The sequence below is a fragment of the Gracilinanus agilis genome, chromosome 1 (genome assembly GCF_016433145.1).
Source record: "Gracilinanus agilis isolate LMUSP501 chromosome 1, AgileGrace, whole genome shotgun sequence".
NCBI lineage: Eukaryota > Metazoa > Chordata > Mammalia > Didelphimorphia > Didelphidae > Gracilinanus > Gracilinanus agilis.
Genome location: NC_058130.1, coordinates 683,669,640 through 683,691,899, shown reverse-complemented (window position 1 = coordinate 683,691,899; position 22,260 = coordinate 683,669,640). Strand labels below are relative to the sequence as shown.

The window sequence follows — 22,260 nt, the reverse complement described above, 5'->3', positions numbered from 1 at the left end:
TATCTATTTTTACTTTGGCTTTGTCAGAAATCATAATAGCCACTCCTGCCTTCTTTTTCTCATTTGACGCCCAAAAGATTTTGCTCAAACCCTGAACCTTAAACTTGTGTATGTCCACCCGCCTCATATGTGTTTCTTGTAGACAACATATGGTGGGATTTTGGTTTCTAATCCACTCTGCTATTTGCTTCCGTTTTATGAGCTTGATTCTAGCCTTTAGGGACTGGTTTTCGGCTATAATCTTTTGGTTTTCCTTTTCAATCTGGTCATTTCTGGTGTTCAGTTTGCTTATCAGTTCATTTGATTTCTGAGCCTCACTTTCCAATTGCAAGATTCTACCTTTTAAACTGTTATTTTCTTGCCAGATCTCTTTCATTTTCCTCAAAATCTCAGTTTTGAACTCTTCCATAGCTTGTGAGGAGTTTTCCTTATTTGAGGAGGGTCCGGATGCTTGTTTGTTCTCCTCCTCTGTTTGCTTGGTTGTCTGGATTTTCTCTGTGTAAAAGCTGTCGAGTGTTAAAGACTTCTTTTTCTTGTTATTATTCTTTCTCTTCTGAACTTCCTGAGACTGAGTAGCCATCGTTAGTCCAGCAGCTTCTCAGATTTATCCTCACGCTCAGTGTCTGTCCACGATCTATTGGCTCCTGAGGTCTGAGTTCTGGTTTTTTCCAAGGTCAAGCCCCCTGGTGGGCCCCCTTGCTTGATCCTCTGCTGGAGGTTTCTTTACAAGTCTCAGGGCGCTGCTTCCACAGTCGTATACCCGTCCACACTGGTTCCCCACTTAGGCTTTAGTTCCTGGCTGTGTCTGCCTCCACCCACGCCTCTGCCATGCCTGAGCTCTCAGCCTGCACTCTGCGCCCAGCATCCTGCTCCCACGCTCAGATTTCGCCTGCGTTTTTTGGCTTAATGGGGTCCTAAGTCTTGCTGCTCTCAGGAACAGGTCCTGGAGCTGCCGATGACTCGATGGGTGCCCCAAACTTGCTCTATTTCTTTTTAGCTGGCTTCTGAGCTATAGATGAGTGTGGAGGGGGTGGGGGTGGGGTGGTTGCTCAGCCCGCGATTTAGTGAGGGCTGTTTCACCCCTTTATAGCATGGAAATGCCTCGATTCCACATACCTTACACGCTGTGCCCTGTTGTGGGGGTTCCTCCGTTCGTCTGGACTTGTTTTTATGTCCCCTTGAGGAGTTTTGTGTGTTTCGGTCAGGAGAGGTTAAGAGCTGCTTCTTACTCTGCTGCCATCTTAACCCGGAAACCCTCCTATAGCCTTTTTGATTCTGCTCCTCCTAGGTTCTCCTCTTACCCATCATATCTCTTATTAGTATTTTATTGTTGGATCATCTTTCATGACCCACACACATCAGTTATGTTATCATCATTATTATACACTGCTCTACCTCTCTGCCTTATAGAATCGATAGAGTCCTGGGACTGGATTCTTGTCCTGGTTCTGCCACCACTAGCTGTGTTGGAATCATCTTAGAAGTTATTTGTTCTAACTTTCTACTCCAAGGAAAATTCTCTATAGAGAATAACATAATGTCCCTTATAGTTAGTCATCCGATCTTTGCTAAAATATCTCTAGTGACAGAGAACTCACCAACCCCCTCCCCCCATTTCAGGCTTTTCGTTAGAAAGTTCTTGTATATCTTGAACCAAAATCTACCTATTTGTAAAATATTTACTAATTTTAGTCTGACTAACCAGGGCTCTATACAGCAATCCCACTTTTTTTTCTAAATGACAATCCTGTAGACATCTAAAGATAGTGTTCATGTTTTTTCCTAAGCTTTCTTTTCTTTTGCCCCCATTTAGTATGTCTAAACAATTTGAGAGCAATTTATCTCTGGTGATGAAGGAAGGACATACAAAAGGTGCTTTATTTTACTTCTTATGACTTTAGATGCCTCTTAAGTAGAATATATTCAACCACAACTCACAGAAATCAGTCATTAGTTAACAGGGGTGTAAGATGCACATCAGAGTCTCTTATTAGAAATAACAATTTTAATCAAATCTTTCTTAACCTTGTTTTCCAGCTCTGTGAAGGATCACAGTTTCCACCAGTATTCTATATATAAATTAGCTCAAGGTCTCAAAAGAAGAAACCAGCTTAAAATGTATTTGTTTATCTTTTCCTATACTGCAGATGCAATCAAAAATTATTTTCCTGACAATAATTTTCCTGCTTCAATTTTTCTTCTCTGAGGGCTGGTGACTTTTTTCACTAATATCCTCAGTTCACCCCTTTCCCAGTTGCATTGAAAAATCACTTTACTCTCTTACTTTCAATTCATTTTGTTTTGGCATTCCCTCATCTTCTTTAATACAGAGATTCGGGAAGGAGAGACAAAGACAGACAGAGAGAGACAGACATAGGCAGAGGCAGAGAGACAGAGAAAACAGGGAGGGAAGAGGAAAAAGGGGGGAAGGGGATAGGGTAGTGAGGAAAAGTAATAAAGGGAAAGAGAGAGAGGGAAGGAAAAATAGAGATGGAGAGGAAGAGTCAGAGTTGGAGAGGAGGGAAAGAAGAGAAAAAGGGAAGGGTCTGGGAGAGAGACACACAGAGAGAAACAGAATCAGTCAGAGTCATAAGCTCATGAAGCTCATGAAGGAAGTTGATCACAGACTACTGAATATGAAATCTGGCTTTTGTTTATGACTAACACTAAAATGAAGGGGTAACCATAGGCATCTCACATCATTTCAATATTAGTGCCTCAATTTTCCCACCTTAAAATGGGTTAAAATGCCTAGGTCATCAAATCAGAGAGAGAAAACATTAGGTACCACATCTGTCTTCTATTGTACCTTTACTACACAGAGGAAAAAGCATCAGGCAAATTAATTAAGCAACCTAATATAGTAGAAAGAACTTGTAGTCAGAAGACTTGGGTTCAAATTTCAGTTCTTCCACTTACTGGCTTGATGGAATTGGGCAGATCATCTCACTCCTCTGAACTTCTATTTCCTCATCTGCAAAGTGAATGTTTGTAAAATGGAATTAATTAAAGTCAAGCTTAATTGAATGAGGAAGAGGAGGAGTCTGTTTAAAGAGAGTAATTTGGAGAACAAGAGATTGCTCTAAAAAAGCTCAAATTTCATAAAGTTGCATACAAGACTCATCTTCCCAAGTTCAAGTCTGGTCTCTGATATTTACTGGTTATGTGACCATGGGCAAATCACTTAACCTATCCAGAGAAGGAAATGGGACAGACTCTAGTATCTTTGCCAAGAAAACCTAAAATGGGATCATGAAGAATCAGACACGATTGAAACAAATGAAGAACAATAAAATACAGAAGATGGAATCAAGGGCATGTAACCTTTCTCAAATTTTGAATGAATATTGGTGATAAGGGTCTGTGCTTACAGAATGGGCTGAAGTCAATGTGCTAACATAGAAAAGGTGTTGAATTTAGAGTTAGAATATATGGGTTTGGGTTCTGGCTCTGTCACTAGTTATCTGTGTGAGTTTCAGCAAGTCCCTTAATTCCTCTAAATCAGTGGTTCCCAAACTTTTTTGGCCTACCGCCCCCTTTCCAGAGAAAATATTACTTAGAGTCCCTGGAAATTTTTTTTTAATTTTAATAGCAATTAATAGGAAAGATAAATGCCCCTGGTGCCATTACCACACCCCTGGATTGCTGCAGCACCCACCAGGGGGCGGTGGCACCCACTTTTGGAATCACTGATCTAGACTTTAGGTTCCATATCTATAGACTGAAAAAATTGGTCTAGATCAGTGATGGGCAAACTATGACCCACGGGCCAGATGCATCCCCTTGAAATGTTCTATCCAGTCCTGTGACATTATTCTTAATCTGACGAATACAATGAGTAGGATATAATACAATGAAACCTCGAAAGAGTTGCCTTAGAAACAGACTGACAGGGGCAGCTGGGTAGCTCAATAGATTGAGAGCCAGGCCTAGAGATGGGAGGTCCTAGGTTCAAATCTGGCCTCAGAAACTTCTCAGCTATGTGACCCTGGACAAGTCACTTGACCCCCATTGCCTACCCTTACCACTCTTCCACCTAGGAACCAATACACAGTATTGACTCCAAGATGGAAGGTAAGTGTTTAAAAAAAAAAGAAACAGACTGACAGATGAGCATTTCCTTTCCTTTGGGCCCCCTCTTTAAAAAATTTGCCCATCACTGGTCTAGAGGATCTTTCAGGTGTATTCCAACTCTAAATCTATATCCCCATAATCTTGAATACTGTTTCCACTGACTCTTTCAAATTATGATACTTCATTCAGATTATTGTGTTTTCTTTTTATATTTTTCTTATTGGACCTTGAGCTCCTTTCATTTCTTCAGATTGATATGCAAATATAACTTGGAAAAAGAAACTGTCCTTTATTTTCCTGAAGTACCTCCTATGGGTTTTAAGAGGTTCAAAGATTTTCTTCTACAATTTCACAAAATCAAATATCACAACAACATGGAGTTTAAGGGTTGGAAGAGACCCTAGTGGCTGTCTTGTTCAGCCAAACACACAAACAGAAAGCCCTGCTATAACATACCTGACAAGTGGCCATCTAGCCTCTATTTGAAGTTGTCCAAGGAGGAGGAATCATAACCTCTTGAGGCAGCTGATTTTTTTGGAAAATGAAATACTGAAGAATGACATAATGCTGTAAGAGTAGTGCTAGGAAGGCTAAAGGCCAGAGTGAGGTAGGGCTTGTGAGAAATGGTAAGGAAAACAAAAAAAAAACTTTAAAAAAAGAAAGCAATGTTAGATGCAAGAAATAAAAAGGAAATGATGAGCCTTTTGACTGCTTTGCCATGGAATAATAAGAATGAATGAAAGAGAAGGCAGAGAATGATTCAATTCCTACTTTGTTTTTGCATTCTCTATCAAGGATAATGATTTTCAGAATGAAAAAGAGAGAACAAAAACAGTTAACAAGAAGCTAAAACATCAGATAAGTGAGAAGTGGGTAAGAAAACATGTAACTCTAAATTTTATGAGTTCAAGTTACTTGGTTCAGAGAATTCCATTCCAGGGTATGGAAACAACTTAGAAAGGTAATGGCTGAGCCACTATTCAATCTTGCTGTTGAACTTTTAGAATGTTAAAGAAATAGATAAAAATCAATGCCTTTATTTTTAAAAAAGTAAAAAGAGCGGGCAGCTGCGTAGCTCAGTGGATTCAGAGCCACGGCTAGAGACAGGAGGTCCCAGGTTCAAATGTGGCCTCAGACACTTCCTAGCCATGTGACCCTGGGCAAGTCACTTAAACCCTCATTGCCTAGCCCTTACCACTCTTCTGCCTTGGAGCCAATACACAGTATTGACTCCAAGATGGAAGGTAAGGGTTTAAAAAAATAGTGAAAAGAGATAAATAAAGAAACCTCTTAGTGAGCTTGTAGGCAGCTTTCTAAAATAACTTATTAGAAAAATGGTTTATGAACATTTACAAAGTAATAATAGGCAAAAGCTAATAACCAAGAATAAATTACTATAGGTCAACCAACTTCACTTCCTTTTTGGTAGGATCATGAGACTATTCAATCTAAGGATATTAGGGCCATAATACAACTGGATTTTGACCAAAACTTTGACAAAGACTCAGTATATATTCATGGACAAAGTGGACCAATGTGGACTGGATGATAAATGCAATTAGGTAGATTCAGGATTGGTTGAACAGTTGGATCAAAAGAGTGGTGATCATTGAGGTGATGCCAGCCTTGAGGAAGGTCTCTTGTAGATTTTGATGGAATTCAATTCTCAGTACTATGTTGTTCAGAATTTTTATCAATTATTCGAATGAAATATATATGGCACCAGTGGAAATGCTCATCAGCTATGGGGGGGGGAGGTCGGGGGTGAAGGGGAAAGTAAGAGCATGAATCATGTAACCATGTTAACTTTTCTAAAAAATAAATATTATTAAATGTTAAAAAAAGAAATATATATGGCATGCTTATCAGATTGGACCAGGGCATAAAGTTTGAAGAGGAAGCTAAAATGTCAGAATCAAATTCTGAAAAGACTTTAGCAGGTTGTTATAAAGAACCCAATTTGACAAGATGGAATTTGGTGGACAGACACATAAAGTTTAACAGTGAATTTCTGCAAGTCACCAGGTCGTGAGTATTGCCCTGGAAGGACTTGGAGATTTAGTCCAACACCCTCATTTTACAATTGAGTGAATTGTCCCAGAGAAGTGAGGTCACACAGGCAAATAATAGGGGGAAGAGCTGGGACTTGGGCCCACATAATTTGACTTCAAATGTTTATTTCTTTGCCTTTTACCAGGTAAACTAATTGCACCAGGTCAAAAGAGGGAAAATGTGGGTGGATAGCAGCCCATATGGAAAAGGCCTAATGACTTTAGTCAGAGGCAAGTCAATGAGTCACAATTGTGAGGGAGCTGCCAAAAAATCCTTAATGTGATCTTAAGAAGAATTATTTGAAATGTAATGCACAGAAGTGGGGAATTGATAGTTCCCTGATGCCTGCTGTCTTCTTGGCAACAATCAGAAAGGCCTCTTAAAGCTGCTTTATAAGGTGGCATATGGCATCTGCAGAGGGGAGTAGAGCTAGGGCATCAGGGCATGAGTAGGCAGCCACCTTCTTCTCCCTGATTGTATATCTAGTCTGGGCAGGAATACAGCAGCTCATGGACACAGCTGGCACCTTTATGCCTACAAAAGGAGTCATCCTCTTTCTTGTTATCAGCTATTGACAATTAAGTCACCAAAGGATGATTTTCTACTAGTGGAATAGCAAAAATTGGCCCTCTTATTATTGTGTTGATTGTCGTGAAATAAATGTAAATAATGATGAATCTTTTCTTTTAATAAGAACAGAACAAGTAAAAAGAACAAGTGTGAGATACACACTAGTCAAGTAGTTTCAGCTCAATGGGTGGAAATATTTTAAAAGGGTAAAGGAAGGAGAAGCTTTAATATAGCTCTTACCATGTGCCTAACCCTGTGCTAAATGCTTTACAAATATCACATTTTGATTCTCACAACCCTGGGAGATAGGTGCTATTATTACCCTTATTTTACAGTTGAGGAAAAAGAAGTAGTCAGAATTTAAATTACTTGCCCCAGATCACACAGCTAGTTCCCATCTAAGGCTAGATTTGAATTCAGGTTTTCTTGAATCATCCCCTGGGCTCTATCCACTATGCCTCTTCACTGCCTGATTAGAGTTTTTCCTACAGTGGAGGTCTGTGGATGAAAATTATAAGGGAAAGTTTTGATGAAATATAAAGACACATTTCCCAGCATCCATAACTCATATTAATGGAAGGAGCTGCTTCAAAAGGATCACAGAATTGTATATTTGAGATTTGAAAGGGGCCTTAGTAGCTACTTAATGAAAGTAAATCCTCATAACCTGAAAACCTCAAAACCTGAAAGAAATCCTCATAATTACATATCTGGAAAGTAGCCATCCAAAAAGTGAATTCTGTTTTTAAAGGTCTTCAGTCAGAGGGTGGGTAGTCCCTTATCTATGATGTTGTAGATAAGATTCTTGGTTTGTGAATGGATGGCTTGGATGAGATGATCTCTGAGATCCCTTCCAACTCTGAGATTCTAGGAAATGTCTTAGAACATACCAATATAAAAATCATTTAGCTAGTTACAATAATATCACTATGGTTCTTAGAAAATACATTTTGTTCTACTTTAAAATTAAGATGACTTTTTCTAGCATACCAAATGAAGACCTCTCATAGTTGGGAACTTTGCTTTTCATAAAACTGGTACCAATAACAATGTATAAGTGAAGGAACACTAAACTAAAAGTCAGAGAAACTGGGTTTGAAACCCAGCTCCATGACCTTTGGCAAATGATTTTCCCTCCTGGATCTGTTTCTATCTTCATAAAATGAAGAGGTTAGACTCGTTGTCCTCTAAGTTCCTTTCTAGTTCTGATACTCATGGTCCTATGAGATCTCAATAACAAAAAGAGCTCTTTGAAATAGCACCATGGGGCAGAATAAAGAGAGAGAAAGGGAGATGGAGAAGGAACAATTAGAATGGTATGAGGAAAATCAAAGAAATGTATTTTTTAATCCATAGGAAGAAAGAAGATTCAATAGGATGGAATGGCTAATAATGGCAACACTTTCTGATGAGAACTAAAAAAAGAATCCTTAGTTTGGTCATTAGGAAATCACCAGACACTTTTCAGAGAGCCATTTTAGTAGTATAATGGGAATGGAAGTCCAATTTCCTGGAGCAGAGGCAATAATGAGTAGTGGGACAACAGTTGCAGTGGGCACAGAAAACATTTTCAGGAAATGTAGCCATGAATATGGGAGGAGGGAATCACATAATTGGTTGTCTTATAAGGGTTATTTAAGCTTTCAAGGCTCAAGAATACTTGAGTGTGTTTATAGGTGAATAAATATGGTGTCTTGTTGGACAGTGACTTAGAGTGGGGCAAAGGGAGGAAACAGTTCTATGAGCAATTCCGCGACCTAATGTTGTAAGTCCTGGACTTTGTATACATATGGTCCTTCCATCAACTCTCTACCACATCACCAAGTGAAAGGTTTTAAGCTGTCCCTTTCCCTGCATATACTTCTTAGGTTGCCCTTTAGTTCTATCTTTTTCCCCCTTTAAGACTTTCATTGGTGTCCATTGTAACCTCACCTGGAAAAAGATGTTGGAGGTAGAAATTATTAGTGTGGTTAACAAAGATCCTTTCTTCCAAGGACTGGATATGAGCTCTTGAAACCCTTTCTGAGTGGTTATGTTTACTACCACAGCAGTGAATACCAGCCCTCTATCTTGTTGGCTTGATTTTGCTATAGTTCATTCCTTAAAATACTATATGATATTTAATTGCATATGTGTGCTCCAAAATGTGCATAAACACACACACACAATTACAGATTTTCTGTTTCTCCAATAGGTCATTCTGAATTTTCTCCTGCATCCCAACCATGGCTGTCAGAGAAACAAACTCCAGCATCTGCTGAAGTCTCATCATCCATCAATGTAGTTCTTCAGCGTTCTAGAGAGAATCTCTGTGTCGTGCCTTCTCAGTCCCAGCGGATTATTCCAGATCATTTCCAAAAGGAAATTTTACATCATTCACGTGAGTCAAAGGGTTTCATTTCTCCAAAATGTCATATTATAGATTGTATTAGTCTACCTCATTAAGGGAACAATGGTTAGAGTTCTGGACCTGGAGTCTGGAAGACCTGAGTTCAAATCCTCCCTCAGACATTTACTAGTTGTACAATCCTTGGGCAAGTCACTTAACCTTTGTTAACCTCAGTTTCCTCATCTCCAAATGGGGATAATAAAAGTTGTTGTGAGGATCAAATGAGATAATAATTGTAAAGAGCTTAGCACACTATCTGGCATATAGTAAGTGTTAACACAAGTGTTAGTTAATAGCTTTTACAGATTAGGAATTCTTCCTCCAAATATCCTTGATATGTACTTATGCATTGTTAGAGAAGGAATGTTAGAGCCCTGGCCTCAGGACCAGGAAGACTTGGGTTCAAATCCTTTCTCTGATACATACTGGTTGGTGCATATCCATACTCTGATACATATATACATACCTTGAGTAAGTCAATTTTCTTTTCATTGCTCTAGACAATTTTCTATGACTAAAAAATGCACTGGTAGGAGGAATTTCTTTAGTTGAGTTCTCTAAATCAATGCAATTACAGATGCTTTCCCTACCTTCTTTCCTTCCTGGTATTGAAGCTGGAAAGGGACATGAGATATCGTTTAGACTAACCTTTTAGTCAAACACACCTAAATGAAGATGTAAGCATGTTTACATGAATGCAGAAATGTATATATGTATATATTTATATGTATTTACATATAATTGTCCTTTTCCCCTTTACTGTCTTAATTTCTGATTTAAAACTGAAAGGGACTTAAAAGGCTATCCAACCACCTCACCCCTACATTTTACATGAAAGGAAATTAAAGACCAGAGAGGGAAATTAGTTTGCCCAAGGTCACACAAGTTTTGTTTTTATTTCCCCCTGTACCATGCTACTTTCTAGTGCATACCCTCCCATATAATACAACTTTAAGGCGTTCATTGTAACAACAAAACAAAATAAAAAAAAACAGATATACATAACTGACAAATGTAATGTTCTATACTTGGGGCCCTCTCCTCTTCACAAACTCTCTAACCCAAAGAAGGTAAGTGTGTTTCATTAGTTTTTTCCTCTCTGGCCAAGACTGATCATTATAATTAATTATTTAGGTATTACATAGTGTTGTTTTTATTTGTACTTATTGTAGTTATTGTGTATTGTTGTATTATAATCTATTTTCTTCCCTAGGCTTTCCTACCATAAATTAGGAAAAATATTTTGCCTAAAAGTCTTTCCTACCACAAAAAGTGCTGCTGGGGCCATTAGATCAAAGATTATGATCAGTTTAATGAAGTCTTATGTCATTCCAAAGTGTTCAGACCACTTAACATCATAGCACTTGTATGTGTCTTACAACAACCCCTCCTTACATTGATTATTTCTGTTTTTATATTTTTAACCAATTTGATGATCATGAAGTTAAACCTCAGGATTGTTATTATTTATACTTCTTTTTGAATTAATGATTTGGTACACTATTTTTGAGATTGCTATCTGTATTTTGTCATTTTTCTTTTGAAAACTATCTTTCTTATCTATTCATGGCAATTGCTTTTTGGAAATTTTCTTTTGAAAAAAGTTTTTAAATTTTATATCAAAATTATCTTTTTTGTCATTATCTCTATTTCTTATTTAGTGATTATTTTTTCCTTCAACCACAGATCTAAAAGGTACCTCCTTCTATTCCTCTCTCTGATTTTTTTAAATAACATGACCTTTTCTTCAACCCCTTCATTTTTACAGAGAAAGAAAGTAAGGTTCAGAGAAGGTAATTACTTTGCCGACGGTCACGTGATGAGTTTTGTTGGCAGAGCAGGGAATTGAGCTCAAATCTCTTGACTCCTAAGTCAATGCTTTTTCTGGTGCACTATTCTATCTTCCATAATTTATACATTTGGAAATAAAAACAACTTGTAACCAGATAGTAGAAAACAGGTTTATTCTAAGATCTGGTCTTATATATAGGTTGCCTAGGCGACTGTCTACATGGTGTTGTTTCTAGAATTCTAGAAAGTCCTGTCATCATCCAAATTTTCCCTCTGAATCAATCAAATCAATAAAATTTATTAAGTATCTGCTATGGTCTGGGATTGAGGAATAGACAGACAGATGTTCTAATGCCTCCCCTTAAGGAGCTATTGGGGGGAAACATGCATGCATATGAGTTTAAACAAAATTAATACAACGTAATCTTTAGGAAGGAAGACTCTGAAGCCAGGAGTATCAGGAAAAGCTTTATTTAGTAAAAAGGGGCTATTGGCACTTGAATTATGATGATTCTAAGAGATTGAGGTTTAAGAGGAAGTCTCTACTAGGTTTGGGGACATTCTGAGAAAAGACCTGGAGGTTGGAGATAGAATTTCAAATGTCATGAATAATTAAAAGATCAATCTGTTTGGACCATATAGTGCATAAAGAGGAATAATATATCAGAAACTTGGAAAGATAGCTTGAACATAGGCTATGAAGGGTTTTTTTTAACTCTTATCTTCTGTCTTTGAATTAATATCAAGTATTGGTTCCAAGGAAAAAGAGCCTTAAAGGCTAGGCAATTGGTACTAAATGACCTTCCCAAGGTTACAGAACTAGGAAGTGACTGGGGTCAGTTTGGAACTCAGGTCCAATCCTGTATCCAGACATGGCTCTCAGTCCACTGAGCCACCTAGCTGCCTCATGTAACATATTTAAAAAGCTTAACAGAGAAATTTATAGTTGATCCTAGAAGCAAGAAGGAACCAGTGGAATTCAATCAACTTATGTTGACTTTCTAAGCTAGCCTAAGAATCCAACTATCACTCTCCATGATCTTTCTATGGAGAAAAACTTTTAAGTTCACCAACATGCATTAACAGCAATACTGTATGTGTATCATTGTTCTGGGTGATATGGGAAGTCACTGCATTTAGAAAGGACACAATTCCTTCCCTCCCATATTTCATTGCTTAGCAGAAGGTTTTGAGTTGTTGTTTTCAGTTGTTTAGTTGTATACCATTCTTTGCAACCTTATATGGCATTTTCTTGGCAAAGATACTGGAGTGATTTGCCATTTCCTTATCCAGCAGATTAAAACAATCAGAAGTTAAGTGTTTTGGCCAGGTAGTAAGTGTCTGATGTAGGATTTGAACTCGGGTCTTCCTGACTCCAGCCCCAGACTCTGACCACTGAGCTACCTAGTTAGAGGGGATAAAGCACAAACACAGAGGTGGGAATGGAGCTACCCCTCAATTAATGGTCTTCAAGCAAAGGCTGTTTGTCTACTTGTCAGTTATGCTATAATAGAGATTCTTTCACAATATGGGCTGGGCAAAATGGACCCTAAGGTCCCTTCCAAATCTAAAATTCTGTGTTTCTCTGAAATACTGTTTTATAATGATTGCATTAGAGAGGTAGAGAACAAAGTGCTATGTGAGGAGGTTTGAGGGGGAAGATAATTACTAACCAAGAGTATCAGGGTAAGCCTGAGGGAGGAAATAGCATTTAATTTGGGATTAAAATTCTAAGTATGACTTCAGTAGGAGAAGGGGAAGTGAGATTGCATTCCATGCATAGGAAAGAGTGTGAACAAAGACACAGAAAGGGCAAAGCACAGAATGTGTTTAGGATACAGATAAGATAGTTGCAAATAAAATTTCCAAAAGGAGGTTTACATTTGAGAGAAGGGACAATATGGGCCAATAATTTAGTAAAGATCATTTAATAACATTTAATAATATAATGTAATATTAAATATTGATTATTTAATCATTTATTTTATTTTCTAAACCCTTACCTTCTGTCTTAGATTCAACACTGTGTATTGGTTCCAAGGCAGAAGAGTGGTAAGGGCTCAGCAATAGGGCTTAAGTGACTTGATCAGGGTCACACAGCAAGTGTCTGAGGCCAGATTTGAAACTAGCACCTTCCGTCTCTGGACCTGACTTTCAATCCACTGAGCCACCCAGCTGCCCCCTATTTTATATTTTTAAACCCTTACCTTCTAAGAATCAATACTAAGTATCATTTGCAAAACAGAAAAACATTAAAAATTAGGCAATTGGGGTCAAATTATTTGCCCAGGGTCATGCACGTAGGAAGTATCTAGGACCAAATATGAATCCAGGACCTCCTGTCTCCAGGTCTGCCTTTCTATTCACTGAGCCACCTAGTTGCCCTATTTAATCATTAATCATTTGTTATAATAGTTTTGAGATTATTTAATAATAAGTAATGCCTCTCAATTATTTTTTTTCTCTTTCCCTATTAGAGTCCAGTACATCTGGAGAGGTCTTTTTTCCAGTAATCGTGTTCACAACGTTCTTAATCATTTCAGCATGCATGAGGTAATTCTAACTTGAGTTTTGTTGATATTTTTAAGTGATTCATCTATGATGTTCAAATAATGAATCTTGTGCTGTGACTTTAGCCATCTGTTCTTGTCCATTCCTGGTTGCAACTTATTGACACATCATAGACATCACAAGGCCAGACAGAATTCCTTAAGAAAACAAACTAGAATTTCAGTAGTACTTGGCATCCCCAGAATCATTGTTTTGAAGGTACCTCTATTGATAATTTGGTAAATCGCTAGGCTTTTTGTAATCAGCAAGAAACAGAGGCTTCTTATTAGGCTTGATGGGGCTGCTCCCAGGTTGTGAGGACAGTGAGGAATTCAGCTGAAGTAGTGTTGTTTCTACATGCTTTGATTTATTTGTTTGCAAGCTCCATACCTGTCTCTTACTACACCTGGAGCTCTCAGCTGCTGTCTTGGCAAGTTCATAATTATAGAAAGCTCAGTGGCTATTATCATTTAACTTCTCTGCTCAATAAACTTCAGACAATCATTGGAAATTCTAAAGGTGTGCTGTCCATAGTTCTAAGATGACTAGCAGAGTCAGATAAGTCAATAAAGAAGTCTGGTCTTCATAATTTCCACCAACATGATAGGAAGCTAGGTGACTTAATGCAGATAGGGACTCAGAGCATAGAGTTCCAGAACTAGAGGCAGGAAGACTGAGTTCAAATCTGGATTCAGTCACTTATGCCTTTTTGCCTCAGTTTCCTCATCTGCAAATTGAGCTGCAGGATGAAATGGCAAACCTCTCCAGTGTCTTTGTCAAGAAATTCTAAATGGAGTCACTGTGAGTCAGACATGACTGAATGACTGAACAGCAACAACACAGATGATATATCTATATCTATCTATATGTATATATACATATATATATATTTATGATATTCAGCAGAAGGAAGGTGGAATTTTAGCCAAACCAGGAAAAATTTATATAATACAATGATAAGATCATTTACATGTTTATCCTTAGGATAAAGTCCACCATGACTATTGTCCATCCAGAGTCCCAGTGGTTCCCAAACTTTTTTGTCCTACTGCCTCCTTTCCAGAAAAAATATTACTTAGCCCCCTGGAAATTAATTTTTTTAAATTTTAATAGCAATTAATAGGAAAGATAAATGCACCTGTGGCCATCACCACCTTCCTGGATTGCTGCACCACCCACCAGGGGGCGGTGGTGCCCACTTTGTTAATCAGTGATCTAGACCGACAAAACATATTCTATATGATGAGATGGAGTATTGGAATAGGCAAATCCAAATTAAAGCTGAAGCTGCTTCTTAAAGGCCTTCTCATTGTACTTGACCTTTACTAGAGCATTGACCCTTTACCTACTAATCCACAAAAGTATAATATTTAGCACCATCACAAGGCACCATTTGTTCAGAAAAACACACATTATCTTTCTCCCTTATCTACTTCCTTTCAGCTCCATGGAGGAGACACAAAACACCGCCAATTCAGGAAAGTCTCCCTTGGGAAGGGAAGGAAATAAACCTTTATATGGTATCCATTAAGTTATCAGGCACTTTACTAAATGCTTTACAGATATTATCTCATTTGATACAACATTCCCTTAACATAAGTGTTATTAGTAATCCCCATTTTATAGTTGAGAAAACTGAGACAAATGGAAGTTAAATGACTTTCCTTGGGTTAGTAAGTACCTGAGGGTGAATTTGAACTTATCTTCATTAATGTGACAGCACATGATCCACTGTACCATCCACATGCTCCTAGCTGCTTTGGGAAACATAGATGATATAGCAGTGCCTATACCTTAATTGTGTCCTACTTTTATACTGTGAAGGATCCATATCCTTAAAGTTATGAAAACTGGCCTGTCTAATTAAATCTCTTGCCGTTACTAGCACCCACTTCTCCAGCTTAAATATCCCACCAGACCTTTTCTTATGCATGCATAATTGACACACAATGGTAATGACTTCTTCAATAATAAGTGTTCTTTAAGCAATTTGGAAGTAGGGAAGCAAAAAGGGCCATCTCCTGTGGCTTACACCTGAGATGCCTTTCCAGGGTTCACTGTATATATGTAGAGAGGCAAGCCTTGGTCTACTGGTACATCTCCAGGGAGGCGTTTGAATTAAAGCACCGGCTGAACCTAGATATACTGACAACTTTGGTAATAAGGGATTCCCCAGCAATTTGAAAGTAGAGAATGCAAAAGAATCTTCTCCTCTGGCCTTCATCTGCAGTGCCCTTCCAGGGTTCACTATTAGGGGGACAGTCAAGTCTGAGTCTGCTGGTAATCCCCAGTGAAGTACTTGAATTGAAGTGCCTGGTCTCCCTCCATGTTAGAAAGGAAGAAAGATATCCCTGTGCTACCTTACATCCAACCCAGTATTAGGCACTATGGTGGTCCTTTTTTGAGTCTGTCACATCATAGATTCCCTGGATATAGGGAGCAGCCACACATGATTTGCTTAGGTTGATAACAACCCTTTCAGTTTCCCCTGCACAGCCAGAGCTGTACAGTTAAATGCACATCTGCGCAACAGATACAATTCGATAATAAGGCTAATACATAACATTTCAGGCTCAAAATTACCTTTCCATCAGAGAAATAAGGCATGTGTTCCAACCATTCTATGAATATATAGGACATACTGGTTTTTTATCTACTTTATTTCTATTTCCTCCTTGCCCAACAGCTTTGCTCTGAAGATTCTGCATTGACAGACTGATTGCTGACTACCCCTCATAGATCATTGTTTTTAGAAAGTACCAGCCACCATGCCTTGTTTCCTTTCTTGCTCCCTGACTTATCTCCTCCTTAACAAATACTTTGCTATGGTGTTCTTATCCTGTCCTTCCTTCCACTTCACAGTTTTGGAACTATGAACCATGATCAAATCAATTCTGGCAATGCTCCTGAATGTGATGTATCAGTCTTATCCACAATTTCCCCACCAAGGACTTCCAATGGCCACTACTCTCCTTTGTGTATTGATTCCTTCACTGTAATACAGATTCTTTAAGGACAGATTATAGTTTTCCTATGTGTAGCCTCTTGGCACTTTGCTTGGTATTTAGCAAGTCTTTTTTTTCCATTTGTTCATTCATTCAGGTTCATACGCCCTAGCACTTTATTGACTTATCCTGCCAACTTTTGTCATTAAAGAAGGCTCAGAATAATTCTCATATATTTTTCAGCTTGTTTTGTGGGTTCACAATGTGATCTCACCTTTTGATTTTACTATCTACTCCAGTTAGGCATGAAGAAAGCTAATTCTGTCTTTGAACTGAGTATTTGAACAGGAAGAAGAACGAAGGCAGTCCAGGGTTACCTACCATACCTGAAAGTTGGACATAGTCTCTGATGGTAGTTTTTTCAGGTTCTTATCAATTACTGGTACCATGTGTCTATTGCTCTGCCTTGTCCAACTCTGCATATATTTGTGAGACTCTGGCGTAGGTACCACTGGGAGTTGGCAGGAATTAGGGCTTGATGGGGCATTAGTTGACCTATGAATGATTCATGGCTGACTCAGCTCTTAGATCTCAAGTTCATCCCTCTCAACTGTGGTGCTGACCCCTTCTGTAACAACAGTTATCTCCTAGAAGTTTGGAAGTTAGAGATTAGTCAGAATCATGGTGAGTTCTCACTGTCTTCCGCCAATAAAGAACATAAGCTATGAGGAAAGCCCTAACCATCACCATGACTTCTCAATGCATGGAAAATAAAGTGAAAATGTTTGTTTTGTATTCAAAGCCTTTTAAAATATGAATGTATCTTTTCTAGTTTATTTTACCTTCCATAATGCTAGCATAAATCCTATAATCCAGTGAGGCCAGTCTTCTCTGTTCTTTAAATAGTCATTTTCATTTCTAAGCCTTTTATTTTATGCTATTATCTCTATTTAGAATACCATTCATTCCTCTTTTTTTCTGTTGTTCTAAATCCTATTTTTCAGGATACAGCTCAAATATCTCTTCCCTGGCAAATCTTTTTGGACTTATCTTGACTACATTGATTTCATTTCTGAATTCCTATTTCATTTATTATCTTCATTAATTATTTAGACATACAACCACATATTAATTTTTGGGTGGTGCAGAGTCAGGTAGGGACCCTGTCTGTCTTAGTGCTTCCTTAATACTTGCCATGTTATAAATGTTAGTTTCACAATAAATGCTTGTCAATGAATGAATGAATGTTTAATATTCCAAACATTTTTATGAGCTACCCCTGAAAGGTAGTGTGTTGTCATGACAAAGAGTCAGTATGAGTTCAAGTACTGCCTCAGACACATATTTATCTGTGTGACACTGGTTAAGTCACTTAACCATTCAGTCACAGTTTTCATATCTGCAAAATGGGGATAACAGAATAGGTTAAGATCAAGTAACTCTGCCTCTTGTTGGCTAAGGGATTTGAGCAAGTCATTTAACTTGTTTCATCTTCAGTTCCCTCCACCATAAATTGAGGGTGTTGGACTAGATCAGTGATGTCAAATTCACAAATAGAAACAGAGGCCACTAAATGGTACATAAGGATCCCTATAGGCTGTATGTCAACATAGTTTTAAAATGTAATAACTGATTTGTTGTATTTTTATTTTTTCATTAACTATTTCTCAGTTACATTTTAATCTAGATTGGGTCACACTCAGGAGCATCATGAAGTGCATGTGGCCTGTGGAGCACATATTTGACACCTCTGGACTAAATGATCTCAAAAGTTCCTTCTAAATTATATGATGCTATAATGATATATAAATCAATGTATTTTAACATCTTAACTTTTTTTATTATATTGACCCATAAGGTCTTAAGTTTTGAATTAGTTTGTGACATATTAAGTAAATTAGTAATGAAAAGAAGATTTCAAAGGGAATCAATTACCAGCTAAATTAAGCACAAAATTTTGAACACAGAAGTTCAATAAAACTATTTGATATACCAATAATTACATTATTCTTTTCATTAAGTCAGTCCTTAAGGAACCACTATTTAGCCACAATGCATTTCTTTAGCTCTTTTCTATATGTATTTTAATGCATTTGATGTTATTATAATAATTTTAGCATAATAAAAGGGTTTTAAGATTTGCAAAGTACTTTACAAATATTATTTCATTTTGTCCCTACAGCAACCCTAGGACATAGGTACTATTTTTACTCCCACTTAAGAAATTAGAAACCTGAGGCAGACAGAGGTTAAGTGACTTGTCCAGAGTCACATAGCTAGTTAATGTTTTAGGTGGGATTTGAATTTAGGTCTTTCTGAATAGGTCTAGTATTCTGTCCATTGCATTACCTATCTGCATCTTAATATATTATAAAAATTAATCTTTTCAGTCATCTTGACTTTTGTCTTGCCATTGGATTTTGATAATAATTCTAGAAGAGAGAGTGAGGCTGACAACTTTATACAACTCTGCCTCATTTAAACCTCCTTTATTGGAGAGTCAAAAGACTCTACTGTTGTCATTTTGGTCCTCTTTGAGTACAAAGGTGAACAGCCGACCAAGTTAGTCTTTTCATAGGATTAGAGATTTAGAATTTAGAGATAATCAAGTCAACCCCAAAATGTAATAGAAGAGAAAACTGAGATTGAAAGAGGTTAAATTACTTGCCCAGAATTGCACAGCTAGTAAATATCTTAGATCAGCTTAGAACTTAGATCTACCTAGCTCTAAGCCTGGCACTCTTTTCAGTATACCACATAGTTTATGAATTCAGGTTGGCTTTATACCTAGTTATATGGAATTAGAATGATTTAATTGCAACTGTTTTTAGAAGCTTTAAATTAATGATTTGTTAATCATCTCATGATAAGTTATCTCTTTTGTAATTGATCAACAAGTGCTAAAGGAATACTTGAGTCTAATGGAAATCATCTTATTATCTTGCTAAATATGAGAAATATTATTGTTGTTTTTTAAAGATGCTCTCTGGGAGGATTAATCACTGCCCTTTTGACATTTTCATTGATGTTCATCATAATTTGTAAGTATCTCTGTTCTTAAGAGCTGGCCTAACCTCAATGTAATCAGATTTTGTTGCAATGAAACTTTTAAAATAATCTCTCTTTATCATCCAAGATCTTATCAAGTCATTGCTTCCCAGCCCTGTCAGATCTTTCAAAACTACTGACCCAGAATGGTAAGTGGTGCATGAATTTCTTCATCATCATTCAGAATGAGTTCACCTAAATCTAATAGCTGGGAGGCAAATTTAAGACTTGTTTAGACTGAGTCATGAGTGGCCATGAAGAGAAATGGTTTAAGTTCTTTCCTGAGTCACTGGGTTGGCCATTATTGTCCTCTAAGAAGGGCTATAAGACTGCTTCCTAAATCTTATATCAAAACCTATTGTTCAAAGACAGACACATTGCCCAAAGACAGAAAGGCTTGACATCTGACCAAGGGACTGAAAATGTCTAATTTAGGTATTTGAGGGCAGGGCCTATTACTACATCTTCTTTTGTATCCCTCGCACTGATCCAGAATGCCTCCAACATAATAAGAAACGCTCATTGCCTCATTGATGGCTTAAGAACTTGTGATCCTGTGGGTTAAGTTACTTCACCAATACCCCAGGTAATAAGGTCTGGGTTGAGAGCTGATCAAACAACAGGCACATTGCCAATGTAGTGAAATAATTCTGCTTACAGGTGATGTTTTTCTCTGACATTTCAAATTCATTTAATATTTCTTTTACTGCTGACTTTTATGGTTTTCAGAAGGCTGTGCCAGTAGACTACAAGTTCTGGCAGTCCGTGTCAAGCTGGAAAAGTTTATAGCTTGGGCTGGTAATAGACTGTTTATTTTTCAAGGTCCAGCCCAAGTTCAATGAGGCTCAACATCCAGTTGGCCACAGGGTGATGAATTTTTTTGACCATAACAACTCCAAAAGACAACCTAGTGCGGGATCATAAAGTCATGAGATTAGAGCTGAAACATACTTTAGAAGCCATTAAATCCAGCTCCCACATTGGATAGTTGAGTACAATGAGGTACAGGAAAGTTGGGTGACTTTTCCTAGTTCGTATAATAAATGTCAAGAGGCCAGATTCAAGCTGAAATATTCCAACTCTTCAGTCCAGTGTTCTCTGCAGTAGATGGCATATTCCATGACATTATGAGTCCTTGAATAGTAGGATAAAAAGAGAATTCTGGAGACATTTACAGAATTTCAAACAGATTCTAACATCCAAGGAGATGCATTATTCTGTACAGTGTAAACCTGAACATCAAATGCTGATCTTTATCTTAAAAAATTTAGTGATTTTTAAATCATCAAATTTAGTCAGTAATGGTCAAGAAGACCTGTGTTCAAATTCTGTCTCTAATATTTTTTTTTCCTTAAAACCCTTACCTTCCATCTTAGAATTAATGTAGTGTATTGGTTCTAATGAAGAATTGTGTTGAGGGCTAGGCAATGGAAGTTAAGTGATTTGCCCAGGATCATGCTAGGAATTGTCTGAGGACAGATTTGAACACAGAACCTTCCATCTGTAGGTCTGACTCTCTCTATCCCCTAAGCCACTTAGCTGCGCCCCCATCTTTAATATTTGTATTAACTATGGGCAAGTCAGTCTAGTAAGTGTGTATTTTATTTCAGGCATTATAATAAAGCACTGAGGATACAAAGGACAGAGATAGCAATCATCCTTGCCATTAAAGAGTACATTTTTAATGGGGGAGACATGCAAATTACTAGGTCTGTATGAGATTTATACAAAGTACATAGAAATCTCAGATGAGAAGGCACTAACGATAAAGAGTACTAAGAAAGGCCTCATGCAGAAGGTGGGTCTTGGACTTTTTTTTTCCTTAAAAACCCTTATCTTCTGTCCTAGGATCAGTACCAAATATCTGTTCTAAGACAGAAAAATAGTTAGGCTAGCAATTGGGATTAAGTGACTTGCCCAGGGTCATAGAGCTAGGAAGTATCTGAGACCAGATATGAACCCAGATCTTCTCAACTCCAGGTCTGGTGATCTATTCACTGAGCCATCTAGCTACCCCGTGGGTTGAGTCTTAATGGGAGCCAAAGAAACTAAGAGGTAGAGATCAGGATGGAAAATATCAGACTTGGGGAATAGTAGAACTATAATAGCATGGAGGTGGTAGATGGCAGCTGGAAAAAAACATTTATCTATAAATTATACATATGCAATATATAATTTATAATTTAATTTATATATTATGTATAAATTAAAATAACAAGTACTATGCCAAGAGCTGGATACAAATAAAAGTTCAAAGAAATACAATCCCTGCCCTTGAGGATCTTATATGCTAATGGGGGAAGATAACACTTAAAAGAAATTTTTAAAGGGAGCTTGTGAGAAGGTACCTTTTGAGAGGTCCTGGTACATGCCTTTATTAATATTATAAAAGAAAATTATCCTGGAGACCCATTCAAGGTTAAGTGTGGGTGTTTAACATAATGAGGCAGTATTCTTGGCTTTGATAACTATTTAATAAACTTGTCCAACAAGGTTTTGTCCATGCTGAGAGCTGAGTTGGGTGTCATAATCAGAGCCCAGTTATTGGTTGGATGAGCCAGATTCTATTAGTTCATTTATTAATTCATTCAGTAACTAACTAAAACCTTGAAGTTAGACAAATCATTAGGTTGGGTAAGAGTTCAGGGAAAATCCCAGTAATCAGTAAAAGGAGGGAGTCCAACAGGCAAGCAGGTGGAATCAGGGATGCTCAATAATAGGAAAAATCCCATTAGCAAATAACATCAGATGATTTGGCTGTGGGCATAGGCAGGACTCCAGAGAGGCAGGTGGTTTGCATTAAAGAAGTCTGGCAATGGATAATTTGAGACCTAACCATGG

The 22,260-nt window shown here is 37.6% G+C and overlaps 1 protein-coding gene across 1 annotated transcript in view; it reads left to right on the top strand.

Annotated features, from left to right (window-relative positions):
- TMEM71 (transmembrane protein 71) overlaps positions 1-20,290 on the top strand; it is a 46,554-nt gene extending 26,264 nt beyond the window's left edge. Inside the window, 5 exon segments of the mRNA XM_044684349.1 lie at positions 8,891-9,076; positions 13,354-13,429; positions 19,351-19,412; positions 19,508-19,568; positions 20,242-20,290. Of these exon segments, the coding sequence (XP_044540284.1) occupies positions 8,891-9,076; positions 13,354-13,429; positions 19,351-19,412; positions 19,508-19,568; positions 20,242-20,290 (434 nt within the window).
- The last annotated feature ends 1,970 nt before the right edge of the window (positions 20,291-22,260 follow it).